At 44.0% G+C, this 23,926-nt stretch overlaps 1 protein-coding gene and 1 long non-coding RNA gene across 3 annotated transcripts in view; one reads left to right on the top strand and one right to left on the bottom strand.

Moving 5' to 3' along the window:
• Window positions 1-265: 265 nt before the first annotated feature.
• The window catches only part of LOC118208056, a 148,306-nt gene continuing 124,645 nt past the window's right edge, over window positions 266-23,926 (top strand). For both annotated transcript variants that reach the window (XR_004761499.1, XR_004761500.1), the window contains exons 1-2: window positions 266-494; window positions 1,314-1,426. This is a non-coding gene — a long non-coding RNA (uncharacterized LOC118208056). The remainder of the gene's footprint in view (window positions 495-1,313; window positions 1,427-23,926) is intronic.
• LOC118208055 (teashirt homolog 2) overlaps window positions 11,932-23,926 on the bottom strand; it is a 64,851-nt gene continuing 52,856 nt past the window's right edge. Inside the window, exon 2 of the mRNA XM_035382322.1 lies at window positions 11,932-15,777. Within this exon, the coding sequence (XP_035238213.1) occupies window positions 12,701-15,777 (3,077 nt within the window). The 3' untranslated portion in view covers window positions 11,932-12,700. The remainder of the gene's footprint in view (window positions 15,778-23,926) is intronic.

The following is a 23,926-nucleotide window of genomic DNA, read 5'->3' as shown; positions in this document are numbered from 1 at the left end:
TTAACTAATGTCTCACTTATGCCGAAACTACTCAAGTTAACATGTCACTGTTGCTGCTTTACTATGAACTAGTGTTGTTTTAATTGCAAAATGCTAGGCTTGAAAACCCACTGGGTTGAAAGACCGTGGTGCCTCTAGTCGGTACTGTCATGCCAATGGTAATGTGTCTGATGACGCAACTTGTTTCTCAAAATGAATGAGGAAGGAAGTAAAGCACAAATCTTTGATATCAAAACCATGGACGTATATGTCTATGATCAAAACGGTTTCGTTCAACTAGCAAATTAAATGCTTGACATTTTGGATGCTACAATAGGCAGCTTCATGTCACACTATGTTCAGTGTTGCCAACACTGCGCGCAAACTCAAAGGCTGTGAGAACTTTGCAACCGCTCGCGGGGAAGGAGTTTCCATCGAAAGCTACTAGCGAGGTTGTGTGATGTTTTGGGTTTGGAAATTTACCAACATAAATTTTAGCTACGACAGCAAATGAGGTTAGTTTGTAAACTACCAGTCATCCACCATGTCAAAGTCATGGTCTTGCTACTAGCTAGCTAGGTAGTTCACCTAATTGCTTTTTGTTGAATGCCCACAGTTCGCTATTATGTTTTCAAGTGAAATCGGTTTAGCGAAAAGTTAAGCAGTGTTGTGAGCCAGCTAATTGATAGCTATAAAGTTAATCTTGTTAGTTTAAGGAAATTAGGAAAATGCATAATTAATATAAAAACCAAAGAAACCCTTTGTTGAAGGTTTCCCTGTTTAATAGCTTTCACTGTGTTTTAATTTGACGTTATTAGTATGAAGCCACGACCCACGACTAAAGAGCAAGTGGACATTATTTTCAAGGGCAGAAAATGATTCCCCTGTATGAATTCCCTTTTTTATGACACTCAGCTTGAAACCTGAACTTGAAATACTGTAGCTGTAGTCCTAAATTAAGTTGCTGGGTGCGGATGAACATTGCTGGGGAACACAGGCCTATAAGCTTACTTGCTAGCAAAACGGTTGGATGGCACCAAGCCCAGGGTAGCGTGTAGACAACTCGGAGGCTCGCTATTACGGACTCACTAACGAACACCAAACTATTTGTAGTTATGACTTGTACGTAGCTAAAGTTGGATGTGTTACATTCAATTGCTAGTATGAATTAATGACTCATGTCTTACTCTACGAGCACATGAGTGAGTTTACTGGTATGTTTTTTTTTAATGTATCAGTAAATATACTTTAGCTAAGAAATGAATAATACTTGGAATTGTCTTGGGTTTTACATGGTATATTACATTTTTTATATGATTCATTTTCTCTTGCAGTTGGTCAACACCTAGTCATTGCATACAATTGCAGTGCCTTCAAATGAGAGGAGGAAGAAACAAATAAGGCGAGTGAAGGAGGCAGCTAGAGGCAGCGGTCGCCAAGACAGCAGGTACGTTTTCCGCCAGTCTTTTGTATTTCCTGCATTAACCAATCGGCTTTTAATAAGTCCTATTATTTACTACAAAAAAGGAGCTTGCTTTCAGTCACCATACTACATTTTAAAATCAAAAGTTATATGTCAGCATAGTATGTCAGTATGAGATTAAACTTGTGAAAACTAGTATTTTTCCAACAAAGGACTTTATAATAGCACCAAGGCAGAAAATGAAACTCAAGCAAGGTAGGAACCACATGAAGTTCCTTTTGGTGTCAGCGGTTGTGTTGTGTAAGTGTTGATGTACTGTACTGTACACTACAGCTTTTGTAAAACAAATACATATGATGAAAGTATTTAATACGAATGCTTTTCTAAAGTGTATACAAACTGTATGTAGCAACTATAGGAAATGTATGTTTGATCAGCTGTAAATGAAACGGGGCAATGGCTTTTTTAGCGCTCTTTCAGCTCCTGGCCAACAAGTAGTCGGTGTACTGCCCAGTTATTTGTTAAATTGGGAACCTATTCTGAAGTCAGGAAAATTTGTGTTGATGGAAAGAGCTACTTTTGAGTTCGTAATAAAGTTCACATCTACTCTGACCGAAGGGATCTGTTGTTTAAGGAGACCAGTAACTGGCCAGTGACTCTCAAAGGGGCCAAGTCTACACAGGATATCAAGAGCAGTCTGCCTGGTAGGTGGGGAGTAAGGTCAGTGTTTCCTGAGACCCACAAGGTTAGCAGTGGTAGGATCGTATGGATCACACTGTCCGTGCTGTGAAAGACCATTAAACAGGATGCTGAGGAGGAGGAGAGAGAGGCTGCTTGTGCCCAGTGAGAGACCAAGTCTTCCCAAAGCTGGGTTTCTCCATTCTGTGGAGAAAGAAGGTTCAGGAAAGAGAACATATAGGGGAGATTTTAAGGGGTTGTGGCTTGGGGTAGGTTAGACAGGATACTGTTTGGGCGTGGAATGTTTGCGTGGTGGGTGGGTGGAGGGTTCAGAAGACACTGAGTTGCGTGGGAGATTAAAATGGGGAATGAAAATTGAGAGATGTTTTTGAGGCAAGCATTGAAGTCTCCTAGGAAGACTCCCAGTGTTTCATAGCCATGGCCTGTTTAAGTGAAGAGGGGACATCATATAGGATACAGTGGTGTCTTACCACATCTGAAGCAACTAATGTAATATATTAAGTAGGCTAATACGCATATGATTTTACCGGATGTGCTGCAAGACCTTTGATTTATGCATTTTGTTTATTAATATTTCAGGTGTTTTACATGAATGTAGCTAATATACAGTATAACGCGTCAGTCTTAACACTGTAACCTTAAAATATTTTTTATGACGTGTGTCATAAGCTGTGAGTCCAAAGCAAGCCTTTGTTCAGCTAATCTTAGGACTTGGGTGTCTCTGAGAAACTGCTGGTGCTGATTCCACATATCAAGCCATTTTTCATCCCATATGAAGTCTTATTTATTTTTTCTTCAAAGCTTTTTTCTTGTAGGAGCATAAACCAAAACGTTATGGCAAAACCATGTTTAGAAGAGAATATGTGTCATATGTGTGGACAGTGTTCCCTTTTGTGTGTTCACAGCCAGGACGCGGAGTGATTTTCCTCATGAATATTAAAAGGTCATCCATATTTGTGCTGGATATTTGTGTTTCTGCGCTTTAGAACCTAATGTGCATATTTGAGGCCCGAATAAGTGCTCCTCTCAAAGATTAGGCTCTCATTGGCACGTTTGATTTGTACACACCCTTACGCTGTTTCAGGGTAAAAATAACAATTTGGAGGTATTTTTGTGTGATTGTGTATGTGTGAATGCGCATGGGTGTGTGTGTGTGTATATCTATATGCACACGCACACACACACCTCCAAATTCTTGTGTTATTTGGAGTAATATGATTTAAATTCTTGATGACTTTTAGTAAAATTAATGTGACAGGAGATAATTATTTCTTCCTGCTTCTGCTGCTGATGGTTTAGTCAGGATTATACGCTGTTCAGTACAGCAGACGGCTTGATGCTCCTCAGATTTTTGTTTCTCTGTTGCGACGATCCTTGTTTGTACTTTGCCCACTCGTAGAACAAAAGACATTAAAATGAAAAACAAAGCAAAAAAAAAGCCAGCTAGATCACGCGAGGCGATTGGCCCTTTCAGGAATGCGGTTTTGAGGTGGAGAGGGACTGCGTTCCAGTTCCTTGACTTTCACAGGTAATTAGTCCGGGGTAATTCCGGAAACAAATGAGATGTGTTTATTACATGCGATGAGCATCTTCCCCCCCTTCCCCCCCTTCTTCATCTTCTCTCTCGTTTCTTTCCAATTCTCGGATGCAGTGGAGAACACTTTTGTGTTGGGCCACGGGGGGAAACAAAGTAAGCGGATAGAGACTGTTTTGTGTGTACTCAAGCAGGCAAATTTCAGTGCGCATTTGCCCCATTATGGCACATCAGCATCAGGAAGAAGCACGCCAGTGCAGGCAAGAAAGCATACACTTATCATTATTTGATAACATGTTTAATGACAGATTGACAGAGGATTTGCAAATGCGAGCTGGCGTCGATGTTGCTAAGTTCGGTTTTTAGTGCCGCCTCTGCTATGCAAGCATACTTATGTGCATAATTTGATTTCCCTACTAAGCTATTAGTACGTTTTAAAAAAGAAACTCCGAGCTAGGCCTGTGTGCAGAACGTAAGCCGTTCTGATGTTTTGAATCCATCAGACTATAAATAATGGGAATTATGACATTTATGGAGCCTAAAATGGTTTAAATGTTTCAAAACAATTTTACAGACAGACATAATATATATAACGGTATAGACAGGCTGCTACTGCTGATCGGCTGCACGGGGAGGCAGAAATAATTTCTTAAACAAATACGGGACGACTTTGGACAGGAGCGGATTTCTGTCTTGACGTTAGCGAGGTTTTTATTTATTTATTTTTCCCTTCATCTTTTTTTAGGGCCCGGGAAAAATGCTGATGATGAAAACTAATGAAACGTTGCCCCCTTTTTCAGAATTCAACTAGTGTTTGTGTCTCGTGCAGCCTGCATGCGTGCGTGCGTGTGTGTGTCTGTGTGTGTGTGTGTGTGTGCGTGTGTGTCTGTCTGTATGTCTGTGTATGTGTGTGAGTGTGTCTGTCTGTGAGTGTGTGTGTGTGTGTGTGTCTGTGTGTGTGTGTCTGTCTGTGTATGTGTGTGTGTGTGTGTGTGTGTGTGTGTGTGTCTGTCTGTCTGTGTATGTGTGTGTGTGTGTGTGTGTGTGTGTGTGTGCGAGAGAGAGCGAGCGCTTGTGCGTCTGCACCCGTGTCTATCTGGCATTTATCTTCCTGTCTGTCTTCCGGAAGACGGAGTAATAATGCTACCTTGAGCGACGTGGATGAACTGCGGAATTATTGGGCGAGCGGCGACCAGGCACGTTTTAATCATGCCCAGTGCACAGAGTGCGTCAGATCGGGCTGCGCAGGAAGAAAGGCTGTAATTAAGGCGGACGTGTAATATATTAGATTAACTGTATTAATATGGAAACACCTGAAATGAATAAACATGAAGCATAAAATAAATGGTCTGTCAACTACCCCCGCTTATCTGACAGTTCATCAGATAATAATCGCATTATTATTATTCTTATTATTATTAATAATAACAATAATAATAATAATAATAATAATAATAATATTATTATTATTATTATTATTATTATTATTATTATTGTTGTTATTATATGCCCAATGTTCATATTTCTTCATTACTCATGTCCATTAGTACACATTAAAAAAAGAAATTACATTGAAATGATATTTATATAATGATGATGGTTACTGCGGAAAGATAAAACTAAGCTGTTGTTTTTTTTTCTGTGACAGAACAATGGCAGATAAAGCCATAGGGGGGGAAAAAAGGACAAAGCGTGAATGTGGAATTATTCTTCAGCTTTTTCTGGTTTGGAGCACAATCTGCTATGCAAATCCCTTTCTTTATTGACCTGGGTATAATTGATATCTGGCACAGAAGGTCAGTCTAGCTAAATGCCCTTCATTTGAACAATTAACCTTGCGGATATGAGGCTGTGCGGTAGGGGAACAGGTGTGGCATTTCGCCCTTATTGTTAGCCGCGGCGTTCCGGCATGCTGTTCATTCTGAGAGCGCTGGAGCAGACACAACAATCGAGCAAAGAGCGGGAACGCTTGGCTCCAAATTCACCGTATTAATCTTCCCTTTAGCGCCTCGAAACCCGTTCCAAAGACCGCGAAAAGCCGCTGGTTTCCGCGTGAAGCTTGACGCAATGCAGATACGGATTTGTTTTGCGCGCTGCAAAAATATGCGCGTGTAACTCGCATTACATTATTAATTTCCTCAACAGATAGGCTTTTTCCGGGGTCAATTAATAACCTTATTTTTGCGTTGTGAATTATTCACAGCCGAGGCAAACCTCGAGCAGTTTAGGTCCTGCATCATCCCAGCGAGCGCAAAATGTTCTCTCAATGTTACAGAAATGTTCTATCAGTGTTATAAGATGGCCACCTTTTCTGTCAGCTGGGATGGCACACTGCCAGACATTGTTCATTTTGACAAAAAGTCAAGAATAATAACAGTTTATAAAAAATAAAAAATTCTATTTAAACCGAACAATTATTAACAATGGTTTTATTGTTCTTCTGGCTTGATCTCTTCAAAGTTTATGAACCTTGAAAAATATGGGTTGGTCAAAACAGAATGTCTTAAGAGTACATTTTTTTTCCATTAGTGGGGTTTCTGTTGCGTTGAAAGGCCATAAGTGGAGTTTTTGTCGGAAGCTTCTGGCTCAATCCGGATTTTTCTGAATGGCTGAATCTTTAGTTGCATATGTCACGTTGAAATCGTGATCTTTCCATAAGAGAGTCTAAATGATCTGCCGGGGAGCCAGAAACATGTGTTTGTTTTATGTTTAATTGTTTGTTCTTTTTTTGTCTGTAAAGATGGTACTTTGAAAGCAAATTACTTTCATTTTGTATTCATAGTCTTTCAGCAGATGTTACATTATTGTCCCCGTGTCCCTGCAATTTGAGTTGCCCTGTACAAGTACTACATTCATAATAAACAAATATGCCAGTTAGCAGCAGTGTAAATTTGCTTCTTATATTTTAGGTTTTGTTTTATATTGTATGACTCGTAGCCTCCTGGCTTCCGAATTTTCATTCTTTGTGATTCCAAGTCAGTCCGGTTTCTTTGCCTTATTTAACGTTTTGGTTTCCTTCTGGCTGGAAATCTGCCGTTGTCTAGATACTCGCAACCATTTTGCAGGACTGGTGCTTAATTAGGCAGAGAAATGACAGTTTTCAAGCGCAGTTTTGACAATCTGATGCACAAAGTTTGAAGGAATAGACAGATTGCATTTGTCAGATTAGAGATTTTTGAAGTATTCAGTATGTGTCATGCATTTCTGTTCACACAACTTTTAAAGTGATTTCTGTGTTTGCATGAAAGTCATGCAGGTACATGTTAGAAAGACAAGCTGTCAGTTTCAATGATGGTTCGGCTCCCGAGAGGTCATTATATTTAGTGCTTAAAGAAAAGTTTGAGCAAATTCCATTTTTGTTCAAAATAGAGGTGTGATCTCAGACTTATTATATTTTTTGGCTTTGCATAACATACTGACCTATTAAGAATTTTTGGGTGTTTTTTGTCTGGCAAAATTAGACACCTGAAAAGGTTATTTTAAATTAAGAAAAAGAAAACGAATCTAACTTTGACACTATGTTCCCAGTGTAATTGGGGAGGGGGTGGGGGCAATACAAGCACACATGAATTTCAGCTTCTTAAATTGTAGGCTAACTGTAGCATTAATTGCAGCTGCCATTTGTTTCATGATGCTCATTGTTTATAGTGTCTTAAAAACTCATTTCATTAGACTAAATGTATGGGGAAATAATGTATTGGTTTTTGGGGAAAACAGTATTAGCATCAGGAAAGCCTTCATCGAACGCCCTTACTTGATGTCTTGCATTATTCACGTTTTGAAACCTAATTTGAAACATTTGTTTCAACAATTATTTCCAGCATTGATATAATGTAAATGTGAATTGCTGAAAAGTAAGAACATTTTGTCTCTTCTAAAAATATTTTATATAAAATAATATTTTATTCCAGTATCATGGAAAAACAGCAGCTGCATTGAAATGAGGGGCATTATGATGACTAGTTTGCAATAAGCTAATGTGGAAGGGAATGACTACCAGTTGAGCGTTCCAGCGATGTGTTAGGGTTAGTTTGAAATAAGCGAACTTCCAGACAGCTTGATGTGTTTAAGGTTTTTATATTAATATTTGATTTGAAGACTTAATGTAATCTAGAACATTAATATTTGATTTGAAGATCGAAGGCGGCCGAATGATATTTGACTGAAATTACAGGGGTCAGACGTCTTTGGCTAAGAGGCTACGCTAGGCCGCTTACAGTTCTGTCTGAAGGGGAGTGGTGGGGGGGGTCAGTTCCCACAGGAAGGCAGAGGTAGCACGGCCAATAACACAAGGTTAAAAATGCGGTGCAGCGGGCACTTCCTGGCAGAGAGAGGGATCAACAACAAAAACCCATCTCCACAAATCTTCACTCAAAAGCATTTGAAGTAAACGTGGTGCGATATCTTCCTCGCTGCACTTTTTTCCTTTTCATCCTTTTTTCTTCTTTTTTTTTTTTTTTGATGCGCCAATTCAGAGCCCGGAATTCCGTTTTAATTAAAAAACACAAATGAGGGGAACGCGGCGTCCCTTTTGTCACCGCGCCTCGTCCCTTTCCTAAATCATCCGCTGGCCTCCATTTAAAATAGTTGATACTCTAAAACATAATGGCTCGCCAGATAAATCAAGGTTCCATCACTAAAGCGAAGGCCTAAATAATTTACGGCTTTAATCTGTTCACTGAGGTGTGTGGTCTATGACAGTAATTATAAATGCAAGGAGAAATTATAGCTGAATACGTTAACTGCATTAGGAGTCATCTGATGAGCAACCGTGATTGCCTGCTCATTTCCAACAATAGAGGGCAAGTCGGTGTCAGAATATTCAAATCACGACGGAGCTGTGTGCTTTTTCCCATTTACCATCAAATGTCAGTTGCCCGTTATAAAACAGAGATATGATGGGTGGTGGTAATTGAGGACTTGATTGCTTAAAAAAAGATGAAATGGCATTAAATGTTTATGAATTTAGAAGGCAATTATTTTTTTAATAGCTTTGAAATCAGGGAGAAGAAAAAAGAAATATGTTTAATCATTATGATTCTGCAATGGCGCAACATATCAAGTAAAGCCAATTTAATCACACAAAAAACCTAATTGGGGGTTGCGTGATTAATATTGGATATCGAGGAAGGAATTGTATGGGTGGGGGGAGAAGATCTTTTGAAAAACAAGGAGCCAGGCACAAAATTCTGTTAAGGTTTCGCACAACCCGAGGAGCAAGGATAAAACGATGTCTTCCAGAATATTCAGTGCAGTGTGTGTGATTTAAAAACATCTTAAATAGCACTTTCTTTTCTGCTAAGGTGCTTTTCAGCCATAATGGCTATAATGTCTCCTCAGTATTACTGCCTTATTTTTGTTTTCCCTGCTGAAAGCGGTGGTTATAAAAACTATGCCGAATCCACTTTGGGGATTTGTAAGAGAGTCTTTCCTGTTTGTACTGTACGGCGTCTCACTAGAAGCCCATGCGACATCGGCATCCACATTAAATATTTTAGCATCCGCTCTCATCCCCCGTTTTATTTGGGAGCGCAGCGTCCTCGGGTATTTTGGAAAGAGGCCCCGGTGATGAATGAAGAGGCTCATTCGCGGGGACTGGTCTGCAGAGGAGCCGTTCGGGCGCTCGCTACTTTGCCGCACGGGGAAAATGAGAAGGACCCGACTAGCCCATCGATCAAGCGGGCACGCGCGGCTCGGAGATATGCGTCATGTGACTCAATTTGCAGATGTGATGGGGGATAATCACCGTATTGTCTTATACCGTCACACCAACACTTTTTTTGGAGATTTTATTTATTATTTTTTTATTTTTTTCTCTTCTGGTAAAATAAAATAATTGTTCTGTTGAGGAAACGGGGGCACATATTTACATTTTTATTTCACCAGCAGTATATTTATTTCTGAAAAGTACCCTTTTCCCTACCATTCTACAAGCTTCAGTTTATAATGATGTGAAGACTGCAGCTCCTACCTGAATAAAAGGCTTGTTTGTGACACTGTGCACATTTTGTCAGTTGCTTAAATTTGGGGATAGCTTGGAATAGAGTGATACTGCATTATGGGAGAAAAATGCCTGAAGTGCGTTTACTTTTCTCAGGCAGCGAGTCCTTCTTTCCAGTTTTGACGTTTTTGACATTTTATTAAATCCTTTGCTTAAAGCTTGAAATTCTACATTTTTCCTAGATGATTGACAGCGCACTGCATGCCATGAAATGTTTTTAAAATATACGGTGTGCAAGTTAATCATTTTTGTGCAGCACTGGGGTAACATAAACACATCAACACTAGAACAACAGTAAGTACACCGTTAAGATTCCTAAACTGGTCTGTGAGTGGCAATATGTATCTAGGATTTACAGTGCCTCCTGTCAGGCATGATTGCTCGACTAACTCTGTTCCTGCATCTCGAGTTGGAAAGAAACAGCATAACCGTGTGCGAAATTCCCTTTTTAAACTACTTTGTTGGCATTCGAAGGCAGGGGTGGTGGTGGAAGTGGTTTGGGAGCCAGACTTGCAACCAGTAAGTGGTGAGTTTGAATTGTAGTTGTGATGCTGCCGTCGCTCCCTTGAATGAGGTACTCAATTCTGATTTGTGCAATCAATATTATATAACTAAATAAACTGATAACAAGCTGAATATACACATTGCATACCATAACCTACCCTGGATAAAGCTGTCTGTTGGCAATAGTTGGCAGTACCGTAATGAATTGAATGAATAATATAATGAGCCATTCATTGTAGTTGTGCTTATGTTAACAATATTATGATGTATTATGTGTGGTTTTTGCAGTGCATAAGGAAATTTTGGAAGAAAAATGAAAACGCCCATCAGTTTGGATGTGGTGTTTTCATTTTTGTCACCTGAGCAGAACTTCAAGGCCTCCCTTTGTTCTGAATGCATGCGCCATGGCATACTTATAGTTACAATTCAGAATTAGAAACGTACAATGAATGATGTCCAAAACTCCATCATCAATCAAAAAGTAAAAGAAAAGCTCTCCATATAGTAAGGATTATGGCCTTTTCTGTTTATCCAAATGCCTTCGTTGTACTGGGTGGGTGGCGTCCTCTCAAATAGACACCAAAGAGCAGGATGTCCCCACATTTTTCCCACAGTTAAAAGAAATGTGTTTTGGAGGAAGATATGAGTCAGGATGACAAAAAAGAAAAAGAAAAGGTGTTTGGGTGTGGCTATGAGTAACTCCCCATTTCATAAAATGGCAGCACTGTTGGCCCGCAAGTGAAAGGTCTGGTGGAAGTCTGTCTCATCTGCCTTTCATTTGTACATTTTATGACCACTGAAAGTTTTGTCCTCTTTTACATTTCGCGTCACGTCTTTAGGTCTTTTGACGAGGTCATTTTTTTGAAAGGAGAAGGGATTCTCGATGAAAATGGCTCATTAAATAAAGGGTAAAAGAACAACAAGTTTGGGTCAAATTTGAACTAGCAGTAGCATTCAAATCCACTCAAATTTGAACATGCAGTAGCACTGAATTACAACTGACTGTTGATTCATGAACCACTTTGAATAAATGTTGTTAAATCAAGTGTATGGGGAAAAAATGCTGGTTCAGCAATGAAAAGAGTTCTTTGCATGCCTCCCACAGTCACATCTGAATAGTTTAAAATAGCCAATCTTGAAACATCAAAAGTTGCAGAGCTTAATTTAAGAAATTGTTAAAATAAAGTTGCTGTGGGGAGATATTACATATTGTTTGTCTGAAATGTGAAAAAAGCTTAAGCATCAAGCATAGTGAGTGTACTTTGTTTACTAATGAGGAGTTACCGGATATCATCAAAAACATGTCAAAAACCTGATCATTTTATTTGCTGTACTTATGTTCTGTCCAACTGGAAATGGGTAATCTGCAACAAATAATTATTTTCCTTGCTTGTCAGTTGACTGCAGAAAAAGCTGGTGTTGTAAAAATATTAACGTATGCTTTATGTGCAATGACTATGAATTTGACTACCTTATTAAAGAAGACACAAAAGGCAATCAAGCTGTGCTGGCAGTGTACTGTAATGCTTAGGGGAATGGACAGACTTGCCACTCTGAGGTTGTAGGTTCGATTTCAAGGTGGGGCACTGCCTTTATACCCTTGAGCAGGTACTTAATCCAAATGGCTTCAGGAAACATTCAGCCGAATAAAATTCATTGCATGTGAAGAATCTTAAGTTGTGCTCTTATCCAGTGCAACTTGCACATCTGCTAAATGGCTACAGTGTAAATGGAAATCCCAAGGTGGAAAATGTCAAGGTGGCAAGCTTTAGAGTTGAAGTGAAGAGGCCATTTTGAAAATGTTAACACTTTATTTTGCATTGGTACAAAAGGTGCGGGTCTCGGTTGTTTTACCTTATTTTTGCAACATGAAACACTATTTTTGTTCTGCGATATTTACATTTATGAGAGACGCCCTCGTTTCCAGCCTGTCTAAAGTTGGTAGGTCATGTACAGAATCTGAGTCTAAACTGGTGATTAAACATTTATTAAAGTGCTTTTTTCTGTTCTATCATTGCAACACAAACATTTTACAGAGCAATATACTATACATCTCAATAAATGTGTTCACAGGTGTCTCGACTACCTGTTGTAAACATCTGCATACTTATGCAGGTGTCTCATTGAAATTGTAAATTACAATTAACGCATTAATCAATTTGCCATAAAAGTAATACAATTAAAACCTGGCATATCATACAAATAAATAGTAGTCATAGCCAATGCTATTGCATGCAAACATCAGCAATTATGTTTCAAGCAGTAATACAATTCATTACTGGTGATGCATTTGAACTGGGTGCAAAAACAATCAGCTGATGAGTCATTTACCATGTGTGTTTTTTCCCCCCTTCAGTAACAGTTTATTTCAAGTCCAGGCAGTAAGGTCCATATTGGCCTAAATCAAAGTATTTACTGTTCAGTAATGCTACTTGAAACATGGCAAATAAACATGAACTGTGTTGGGGATGAAAAAGGCAAAGCAATTACAGTAACAAAAATAACAAAAAAATGGTAAACAGGTAGTAAAATGTGGATTTTTTCATCATGCTGGCCAGTGCTAATCTTTGTCCATTTCTACATACTGTGAATGATTCTCTGGCGATTTGCTGTGAGTTTTGCTCAAATGAAGCTTGACAGCATGGTTGCTAGCGAATGTCCGGCTGCAAAGCTTACATTTGAACTTAGAGTCAATGTCTTCTTCTGCGGACAGCGTCTCTGTCGCCCTGACACCCAGAACCTTGGACAGCTCTGGCTCTACTTTCGTCTGATGCTCTACGGGTATTTTGCTCATGTCTTTTATCTGAAATCCCAGGTGGGACTCCAGGTGGCAAATAAAAGCGGCCGGTGTCCTGAACTGAGACGCGCAGTCATTGCAGTAGAAAATCGGGCTGCCGGTGTCCATGTTCTTCAAGAACTTGGTCCCTCCCGTTTTCCTCAGCTGGTATTTAACGTTGGCCAGCCAGTGGCTGATGGTGGTCATGGACAGGCCGGTGAACTTGGAGATGTGCATGCGTTCCTGAGGCCCGAGGTCGGACAGCAGGTACTTGCCCTCGGAGGTCTGGAATAGGCTGGAAGCAAACTGGGCCTGCAGGATGAGAAGGTGCTGTGGGTTCCAGTTGGATTGCCTGCCCTTCCGCTTGTGCACAGAGTACACGTCTGCGGACACATCCTCAAAACGCCGCACGTCTGTCTCCAGCTTCAAAGCGGGCATCCTGGAGGACACAGAAGGCTTGGGCGTGGTGGCTTTCGGCAGGACCTTGACCATGTCGGCGATGTCAGACAGGGCATGCTTCTGTGGCACGGGTGTGGAGGACCTCAGGTGCGAGGAACTCGTCTTGTGGTTCTTATATTTTGTTAGGTCAATGGGCTGGTCGTTGCTCTGGAATAGAAACGAGTTGCTGATCCGGCTAGCTCTGGGGGGTACAAGGGCCAGAGCTGGCTTCTCCTGGCTTCTGCTTGGTTTGGAGAACAAGGCCTGGGAGCAGGTGGTCAGTGTGGCCTCAGGCTTGGGATTGGAGGGTTTGTTGGCTTTCCCCAGGTGATTGTTCAGTACGGACTGCAGTGCACTTAGTGGATTTATGCTCAGGATCTCGGGGGAGTCATTGGAGACTAGTGTGGAGGCATGGCTCACTCCATTGCCCATGGGAGGGGGGCTTGGGGACGCCTTGTCCCGGTCTGAGAAATTGGGGCTCAGCTTCCCTCTGATGCCATCGTTCCTTTCCTTCTCGGGTTCACTATCTATCTTTGAGGAAGAGGAATCCTCCTGGCTATCGCTCTCCTCGTTTTCAGCCCGCTCTGACTTGCTGTTCTGGCCATCCTTCGTGTCACCCACAGGGCCTCTGTCCTTTTTGACGTCTCTGCTGTGGTGCTGGACCGGAAAGCTTTCTGTACCAATGCTACCTTGGTAAAACTTCCCTTTCGGTGCAATTGCCCTCAGCTTGTTGTTGAAGGCCTGCTTGAGCTGTATGGACGGTGATGCAGAGAGAGGGGCGGACTTGATCACACCCGAGAGCTGGTAGGCAGCGTGAATGCTGGGATAGGCACTCCAGCTGGGGGTCCCCGTTTGGGCTTTGTTGATGGCAGAGGCCACCGTGTTGGCTAAAGACTTGAGTATATCCCCTCCTCCACCAGCGACCTGTTCAAGGTCTTCCTCGCGTAGGTACGGGTACTTGAAAGCACCCTCCTCTGCCTTCTGTTCCTCGCCACCATCCTGCTTGTCATAATTGACTTCCTCTGCCTCTTCTTTGCTGCCGTCGGTTGGTTTGTCGCCAGCCCCTTCCTTCTGAGTTTCCTTCTCGGCTTCTCCAGAAGCCACGCTCTTTGGGGAGCCCTTTCCACTGTCTGCATCGCAGTGGGTTTCTCCCGCTGGGGGCTCTGCCAGCGCCTGCATCTTCTCCACGGCCAGGGGGTCCAAAGCCAGCTGCTTCCCCTTTTTTGAAGCAGAGCTGGTGACTTTGATGAAATGTCCCGTGACCATCATGTGAGATGTGAGCTGCTGGAGGGTGTCGTGCGAGCTCCCACACTCCATGCATTTGAGAATCTGAGACTTGCACGTCTCAAACTGCCACGTGTAGCTAGCGCCGTTCTGATAGCCATAGCGATTGCTGTGCGAACTGTGAAGGCCTGAAGCCCTCTGCGCATCCGTGTAGTGGGACACCCCTGTGGTGGAGTCAGGGGAACAAGGCCTGGTGATTTCAAATGCCCGCTTCTTCGCCGGCGGGACCAACTTGGGGGCGATTACGGGGATGGGTTCTTTCAAAGGCACTTTTTGGTAATGCTTCGTCTTTATCATGTGGACGCTCAGATCTTGGAGGGAGTCAAAGGAGTGGCCACAAAACATGCACTTGAGGACCTTCTGGGCGTCCTCCTTCCCCTCCATGTCCTGCAGGTTCCGCTTGCGCATTTTGGAGGAGGAGCCGGAAGTGCCGCCTGGCCTGCTGTGGTTGTCGTCCTGGTAGTGGCCGCTCTTGTTCATGTGCACGGTGAGCTCCACCAGGGTGTCGTAGGCCGCGCTGCAGTCCTTGCAGCGAAAGCGGCTGGCCCCGGTGAAGACCGCCCCGCACGCCTTACTGCTGGTCTGCCGGTACAGGTGCACGGAGCTGAAGAGGTTGGGCTTGGAGATGGGTTTGGGGGACAGGGTCTGCTGGAGCGTCTTGGACAGGGCGTCCTGGTGCCAGTCGAACTCGCCCTTGGCGCTCCCGTTGGTGCTGTCGCAGCTGCCCTTGCTGGCGTTGGCGTTCGCCTTCGGGTCCAGCCCGATGCCCGTCCAGTAGGAGTCGGAGAGGAAGTTGGCGTAGGCGGCGCGCATCTTCTCCAGGCTGCTGTGCATCTCGTCCTTCAGCTTGGCGCTCCTGCTCTCCTCGTCCGCCTGGCTCCCGGGCGGCGAGGCGCTCTTGAAGTCGGAGAGGCGGTCGCTGGCGTCGCTGAGGCGGGACTCCAGCTCCGCCTCCTGGTTGGAGAGGACGCTGACGGGCGAGTTCTGGTAGCTGTAGCTGCTCTTGTTATCGGTCTCCTTGTCCTCCGGGGCCTTGGGGCTGGTCTTTTCGGAGCACTCCTCCTCAGTGAGGGTGTCGTTGTCTGCGTCGTCATCTTCGATGGACTCTCTGAGGCTGCCATCGTCATCGGGCATGTAAACTAAAAGAGAGAGAAGGAGATTTATTAATAATAGTAATAATAATAATAATAATAAATATTAAATACATAAATATAGGGTTTCTTAAACAGGCATTCAAAATGTTAAAGTAAAATAAAGAGAAATTAAAAACATGTTAGTATTATGAGTACGAGACAGTAAAAAAAAGTCATACGACAAAAATATCAGGACCAAAAATAATTGCAATAAAAATAACAGGGATTAAAAAGTATAGACTGTCTGATTGCAGGCTATATGCCCTCTGGTTGGTCATTTCAAAATTTTAAGGCCTGTACAGAAAAAAACAGAGAAGGAAGTGAAAAGCCAGATGTTGCTATTGTATAAGGAAAAGGTTTGTGTTACTACTGTATATGGAAAGGGTTTGTGTGTTGCTACTGTATAAGGACAAGGTTTGGGTGTAGCTATTGTATAAGAGAAAAGTTTGTGTGTTGCTACTGTATAAGGAACAGGTTTGGGTGTAGCTATTGTATAAGGGAAAGGTTTGTGTGCTGCTGTTGTATAAGGAAAAGATTTGTGTGTTGCTGCTTCCGTGTCAAACACATGGGTTTCCAAAATAGAAATCACTGCGGAGAGTTGAACTGAACCATCATTCATGTAGCTTTGATGGATTGTTTGGGTATAAAAAATTACCGCAATTATACGGGCAAAGAAATAGCGCGATGAACTCTAATTAAACCTGATGCAGGCGTGTGATAAATGCATTTAGCTGAAAATGGCTTCCGACATGGAACCACGACAGCAGTCCCAGTGCCGGACTCCCTTTTTTCTCATTGTAATTAAAAAAAATTTTTTTTTTACATTTTTTATGAGTGATCTCCTTCGTATCCAAAATATTTATTAGGCCCCATGTTTTCCATCCTGTTCTAGGATGTGGGACGTGTAAGGCTGTGTGAGCATCCCCCTCCTAAACCCCCCCATTAGCCACTGCTGCGTAGCTCCTCTCTGCGAACAGCAGGCCGTCCTGCCGGGCCCTGTGATTCACGACAGGCCATTGACTGAATGCCGTGTCAAAGGTCCCCCCTCCCCCCCGTGTGGAGATGTTTACAACAATCGTGCGCTGCTGAGTGACAAAGGGAATTGATTTCTCTCAGGGTTTTCTAAGTGTTATTGCAAATGACCTATTCCAAAGTGATTATGAGTGTCTGCGTTGGCGCCGAACAGCCGAGGACGCCTTCCTCTCAGATAGCGTCCCGCCACGCCGCCGTTCCGATACATTAGACGGGCCGGGCCGCGTTCAGAAGCTCCGCCGGCTGGCCAGGGGCTGGAGGGAACGGGCCGTCTCTCACCAATCGCCGACACGCACGGGGTACGCACGTCTCTATCGCCTACCGGCCCGCGCAGGTAAACCGCTGTCGTTCGGCGAGGACTCGAGTGGACAGGGCCGAGAAGCGGACGCAGGTTGACCTCTGCACGAGAGCACTTCGATCGAGAAGGGACCGTCTTATTCAGAGGGTGACACACTGTCCGTTGTCTACATTTAATCTGTGAAGTGTGCAAACAGCAGCACTGGGGATAGCCGCCTGAGTGAAAGGCCTTATTGCATATCGATAAAACCACAGCATTACTGGGTTTGTCCATTTACTGTACATCATATCATGGTAAATCTGAAGATCTAGAAAGCCACGGAGAGAATCAATATTTTTACACCATGCTGAGAGCAGCGTGCGGGCTCTCAGCATGGTGTAAAAAAAAAAAAAAAAAAAAAAGGAGTTCTCCATTCAAAACGGACTTCTGCATCTATGGTATTTCTGAGATAATCATCTAGGTGTTCTTAAATACAGTTCAATTGACTTCACACCTTCAAATCTTTAAAGGAAGACACAGCTGCTTGTTGTCGTGACAATGCTGGCAAGTGCTGGAATATTCATTTCAATGCTCGTAGAGAAACGAGCTCATTACCTGCAATTTCAAAAGATTACACAACTAATCCCTCATATGGCTATACTATTCTTGACAACTCATAAACAGTAATTATCTTTTTCATTATTCACCTGTTCACTCTGGCAATGCACAGGACACAAATGTTATTGCATCAATTAGCTGGTAATTAAAAAACAGTATTTCTAATTGGCACCCTCGCCGGCGTCTTCCAGTTTTTGTTGCCTCACTTTTGAGATGATGCATTACGCGCTCGCGTTTTGTGAATGCCTGCGGCAGTGTTAATCATAATATCAATACCCTTCCCGAAGACGAGGGTGCCTCGCGCCTTTTCAGTTTTGTAATCTTTCTCAGCACTTCCAGGGAACTGACTGGGGCGATTAGAGCCACTAATGTTGCCACCGTGTCACACTTCTTATCTTCGGAGGGAATCGGCGCACGAGAGTTCCTCGAGACCCTCGCTCGCGGTATTACTCCAGGTCAGGATTTTACCTTGATGCTTCCCTACTTCAGCAAAGGAATTTTTTTTTTACACCCCTTCAACCGGCTGAAAATGGCCACGGAATAACTTTGCACCAGGGTTTCTCTGAGATCTTTTCAGAAGCGGTAACGGGCAGAGAGAGGCTTTTATGTAAAAAGACATCGGGCATAAGAGCACTTTCGCATTTCGTGCGCTTAATATTTCTGGTGGAGATGCAGGCACTTTGCAAAGAGGAATACTGAACGTGCGTGCCTGAGAGTGGCAGCCATATGCAGCCGCCGAGCGTCTCCAACCTTCGGGCTCTGAGAACGAGGCCTTTTTTTTAATCAATATTTCACAAGCGCTCGAGGAGAAGCCCTGGTGAGGTGATCTGCAGTCAGCTAATGGAGGGAGATGGAGATCGAGATGGAGATGGGATTTGCCCCTTTCAAAACAAACATGTGTGCACCACTGTGCCCGCGGAAGAGATTCAGAGCACGCTGTGACCCCGCTCCGACACGACGGGGGTTTTCACGCCGGCCTGTCGGAACGGGCGACGGGTGTCCCGAACGCGACATCCGGAGGTTATGGGGAACCCGAGCTCGCTGAAGAGGACGGACTTCCGGATTGGGAATCCGTGGAGGACCACAGAATGAACAGGCAGAGCTTTACAGGAGGTGGTGGTTCATCTGGGCGTGCTTTTTTACTTTCTTCCCTGGGCACTTCAGATTTGCACTATGGTAAAATTGAATAGGAGTGCAAAAATTCCATCTTTCCCCAAAGTCTCATGGCATTTCCCTAATGTGACACGCAAAGGAGGATGAAACAAATTATCGAGACCAGTTTTCAAAGGTTTTCAGCGAACGTGAAATCTCATGGACAAACAAATAATGATTTCCTGAAGAGGAGTTTCAGGACAGAAGTGCTTATGCACGTCCATTCATGCAACATGTCACATTTCCATTTTTACGGTAATTGCTGACTTCAGCCTTTATGGTAACAAGCCGTTATATTGGATCTTATTCATGTAACTTTGCCTCATCAAAATCCGCAGCAGCACAGGCCCCCTTGTTTAATTAATTAAGAACTGGTGTTCATAAATATTTTACAGACTGCCTCCAACAATACTACACAAAGACATGCATACACTTTCTATTTCAACTCAGCTATAACAATTTGTATGACAATGTACACAACACTTCTGTCCTTGACAGCACGTAGGGTTGTTATTCAGTATTGAACTCCAGTAAATTATACCGGTACTGCATAGGAGGGTTATATTGATCTTTTTGCCTGTTAAAAACAAGCACTTTGTATGTTAGGGAGGTGTTATGGTATGTGGAGTGACACTTATATGCAAGTAAATCTTTATAATCTTGTGCAATATTGTTCACGTCTCACCAACTGCCAATCTTGTGTTTTTTGCCACTACAAAAATGTGTAAAACTCGCTTCAGTTTTTTACCTCATTCAATGTAATATGGGTGATACTGAAGCTTCACATAGATTGACAAACCTTCAAAAGTAGCAAAGCTTGAGGCAGCCATTGCTGATTCTAACTATAGCCTGAATTCAGAAACCATTTGTCCTTAATATTGTATTCAATGGAAGTTCTTTGTTTTTTAATAATCTTGGGGATGTTTTGGTGATCGTTACATCTCGGGGACCCATGACCTCTCATAATCTAGCTGGTAATTTGTACAGATGTCGACTGGTTGCAAACCTAAGAGTTGCAATTACTTAAGAACTAAGGTGTAACCTACAGGACATCTAGATCCAGGAAGAAGTGGTTTATCATTACAAAGACACACAAGTAGTTCTTCTGAGCTTTCATAGAACCCACAGTTTTATCACAGTTCCGTCAAGATAAATTTGAGCTTGGACCTTAGACAATCATTTTATTTGCTGTGCAAGTGCCTTTAGGCATTCCAAATCGAGACTATTTAAGTGTATTTTTAAACGTCGCTAAATAAAGAATGCTTTCCCCTCCCCTCCTGCATCATTGCTTTGCCCTCTGAGGCCTGGTGCCCTGAATTAATCCAATCAAAGGCTCCAATTAACCTCTGGGCAAAGATCATGCCAATGCCCGCATGACTTTCTAGACCCCTCCAAATCTTTTGTAATAGAGAGCCTGTGTTTGCCAGCTTTTGATGTGTGCCAAGCACCATGAATTTCCAGAACAAGGCCCGATGCAGGACCGGCGCTGGCCAAGCGTTGCCGGGAGACAAAGCCACAGTCACGCCTTGGAGCCGGGCTGCTCGCTTGTCAATTAAATGACTGTACAATGTGTGACAAACAGGGACATGATGTTTGTGCCTGGCTACAGCTGCGTTTGTGATCTCATTAGGAGTCGACACGCTAGCAGGAACGCAAAATATAAGCAGTATATGACCCTGTTTATATATGAAGTAAAGATGGGGGCAAAACCCATAAGAACAGCAATGTCACAAATAGCTGAGGTAACTGGAACAGCCTGAGCCTGTTCTATCATTTGACATGAATAATGACATTGTGGTGCGCTTTTCTGATACACATCAAGCCAACGATATAAAAAAGAAGCTGGCTTACTGCAAGTTTTTTCAGTCAAATATCTAATGAAGCAAGGCTACAGTGTATTTGAGCCTGTCTTTCCCCATCAAAGGATAGCTGCTAAGGCTACTGCGCAAATATTGTTACATTTGCTATTTTGGGCCCCCGTAAATACAGCTTTCAGTCTAACTAGGCTTACAAAATAAGAAGCTGGCACGCCAGTGGCTGAGATGTAACATGTCATAAACCCCTGTAAAGCCTCCAATCTGTGTCACTACAAATTTATATCTTCAGACAGGGATATGCAAAGGTCAGGAAACCTAGGGTGTCCATCATAAATCAACAACACCGAGTGTTTATAACGTTAATCCGTTAGAACAGACTCCTGGCATAACAGAGGGCCGGAATCCTCTGAGCAGCAGCCCCCTGCCCGAGCCAAGGAACCGCAGCCAATCGAGAGGGTTCAGCATTAATGTATCGTTACCCCTCGCATCTTAACCTGCTCCTGGTCTCCCTTTCATTCTTTTCATGCACGTGACATTTTTTTTCTGCCTTGTCAAAATCACAGAATGCATGTTAAGTGTAGCCTCGCACACACAAATGGGGTGTGGGGGGGGGGATTGGCTCCTGCTTCTTTTTCAGGAAGCGACACGACGATCGCTTTTAATTTCTTCCCCGACTCGAGTGTTTGTTAACCGGTCCCATCGGACGAGCGAAAGTGAAAAGGCGGGCGCGCCGCGCCTTTAATAAAGGCTACGACCTCTGACCCCCTGCCTCTCTCTCTCCTGTGGAAAGCTTATCTGAGTGCGGGTCGCCCGGCGATGAAGCGACTGCGGAAGTCACTCTGGTCTCGCCGGCTCGCCTGGCCCTTATGAAACGGGAATCGGCAGTTTCTGTACATCACAAAGCCAATCGCGCAGCGCCCCGCTCGCCCGCCACTTCGTTTGGCACGCCTGTGACCCGCGGAGGAGAGGAGGGAGACGTGTGGGGCATAGCGAGAGCCCGCCCTGCCACCTTTTTAGCAGGTGCGGCGGCGGTGTCTGCGGGAACGGAACAGAGTTCCGGGGACGCGTTCAGACGACTGCGTCCCACCAGGATCCATTTTCACAAGGGCTGTCACGCGTCGCACCAGCCTGAACCGCTGAATATGAACAATGCAGTTAATGTCTCCATGTCACCGGTAATGTGTGTGACAAGGCAGATGGATTTTGAGGTCCCCCCCCCCCCCCCCCCCCAAGACAAAGTATGTACGCATCAGCGTTTTGTTGGAACGATATAAAACGACAGTCCGCTTTCAGGAGGGAAGAATTCATTAGCGGATTCTTCATGTTTGACAGCAAACGTAGAGGGTGTCCCTTTAAGGCGCTCCGCTCTTAATAATGCTAATCCTAAAATAATCCCAATAATCCTGTCAGCGTTATTGCTGGTGCACATTTAATTGTTGATACTGTACATACAATAAACCATCCTGACAACTGACAAAGTGAGCGCACAGCATGGTCCCCAGACCTCCGTGCATTAGGATTCTGTTAATGAATGCCTCAGCATTTTAAAAAGACTCCAGCTATAGAATTTTCAGGTAATTAAAGTCTTATTGCCACTGGGTGCAAATCATCTTCCAGGAAGACAGTTCTCAGATTGAGTTTCTCCGGGGTGTAAAAGTGTCAATTGACAGCTACCCTTGGGGCTGTTAAGATCACGTTTTAAAATAAGGATTGCGACTGAGGTAATATATGACAGCAGGCGATATTAAAAACATACTGAATATGGATAGTTTGTTTCCTCTTTTATGCCCAGAGCTTATGGTGCCTACTGCGTAAATCTGAATATCTGACCGACTTTAAGTGCAAGACAAAAAAAATAAAATCTCAAATAACCGGATCAAACCCTGACTGTTTTTACAGCCTGGACAATTTCTCTCTCCTTTATCGTCAGCCTCTTTTGATTGATCCAGGCGTAGCAGAACCGAGTAGCCTGGGGTTTGGCTCACGAACAGCTGCAATTTCTCGCGCGTCCGCGTATATCCGAGAGGTAACACTATCTTTTGCGTGGAGCGGGTAATTCATAGGTGCCGCTGACAGGTCCAGAGGCCTGTGCCACTCTCCCATCCCTCTCCCCCCCCCTCGTCTGGAGCTACAGTTTTGCGCCGCGCGGAATCGATAGCTTCTTTTTCTCCCCATCGATCGGCTAGCAGTGGGACCGGCGTAAGCAGGTCTGTTATGACATTTCTAGATTTCCTCCTGTCCTTGGAACAATCAATTACGCGCACGTGGCAATCAAAACCTCTTTGCAAAATGAACCTGCGCCGTGACATTTTCATCTCCCGGATTTATGCCGCGCTCGCGGGAGGCCGGCCGCGGCCCGCGTGAGAGAGCGCCGCGCGCGGGCGCACGCTGACAGGACGCGCCGCGATCCGGCGGAAACCCCCCGCCTCCGTTTCTGACACGCTAAAGCCTCCCCCTCGAAGAGCGTCGCCCCCCCCTCGCGCGCTTCCCGCCTCGGCTAATGCTCGCGGACGATATTGGTTTTCGCCAGACGGGTTTCCTGAGGTGTCAGTGCCGCAGGGCTAAATTGTTAAAGGTGCAGGAGCGTCTCTGGGAAACGGGATAGCAGCAGTGTCAGCGGCCCTGTGCCCTGTCATCGCCGCGGCCCGCCGCTCCGGAACATTCATTCTCCCCCCCGTTTACTCCGGACGATAGAGGTATTAACACGCTCACGCCGCTCTTTATGGGTCACCATTTACCTTTATTGTCATACGCTGCCGACGGCACGCTCCATATGAAATGTTTCCATCGTGACCACGCCCCCCCCGCACGCCGTGCTTTGATTAGAGGAGAAACGGGGGTTCAGGCGAGAGGACGCCGCGTGACTGCATATGTCCGGCCATGACAGCGCATCTCAAAACAGAACAAAGTGCCTTTCTCCGAACAATTTATGCCCAACATTACTGACGGAATTCTCTAGAGCCGGGCGTCCATAATCTTCCTCCTGCCATTGTGAAAACCCTCCCAGCTGATGCCGTTAGGCGGAGAGAATTCTTTTAGTCATAATAAAGATATTCTCAACCCTTCAATAGTGTAGATCAGAGGCTGGACTCCCCTGGTCATTCACTTATTTTTTAGAGGTACGGTACATGCAGGTTTCTGGTGATTTGATTGAATAAAGTGGTAATCCCGACAGTGCACATCAGAACAACGGCGTGTACTCAGGGTTTTCATGCAATTAACACCCCCCCCCCCCCCACCCTTCATATCCCTGACTTTC

Source organism: Anguilla anguilla, chromosome 11 (assembly GCF_013347855.1).
Source record: "Anguilla anguilla isolate fAngAng1 chromosome 11, fAngAng1.pri, whole genome shotgun sequence".
Classification (NCBI taxonomy): domain Eukaryota; kingdom Metazoa; phylum Chordata; class Actinopteri; order Anguilliformes; family Anguillidae; genus Anguilla; species Anguilla anguilla.
This window is presented reverse-complemented; position numbering and strand designations above follow the sequence as displayed.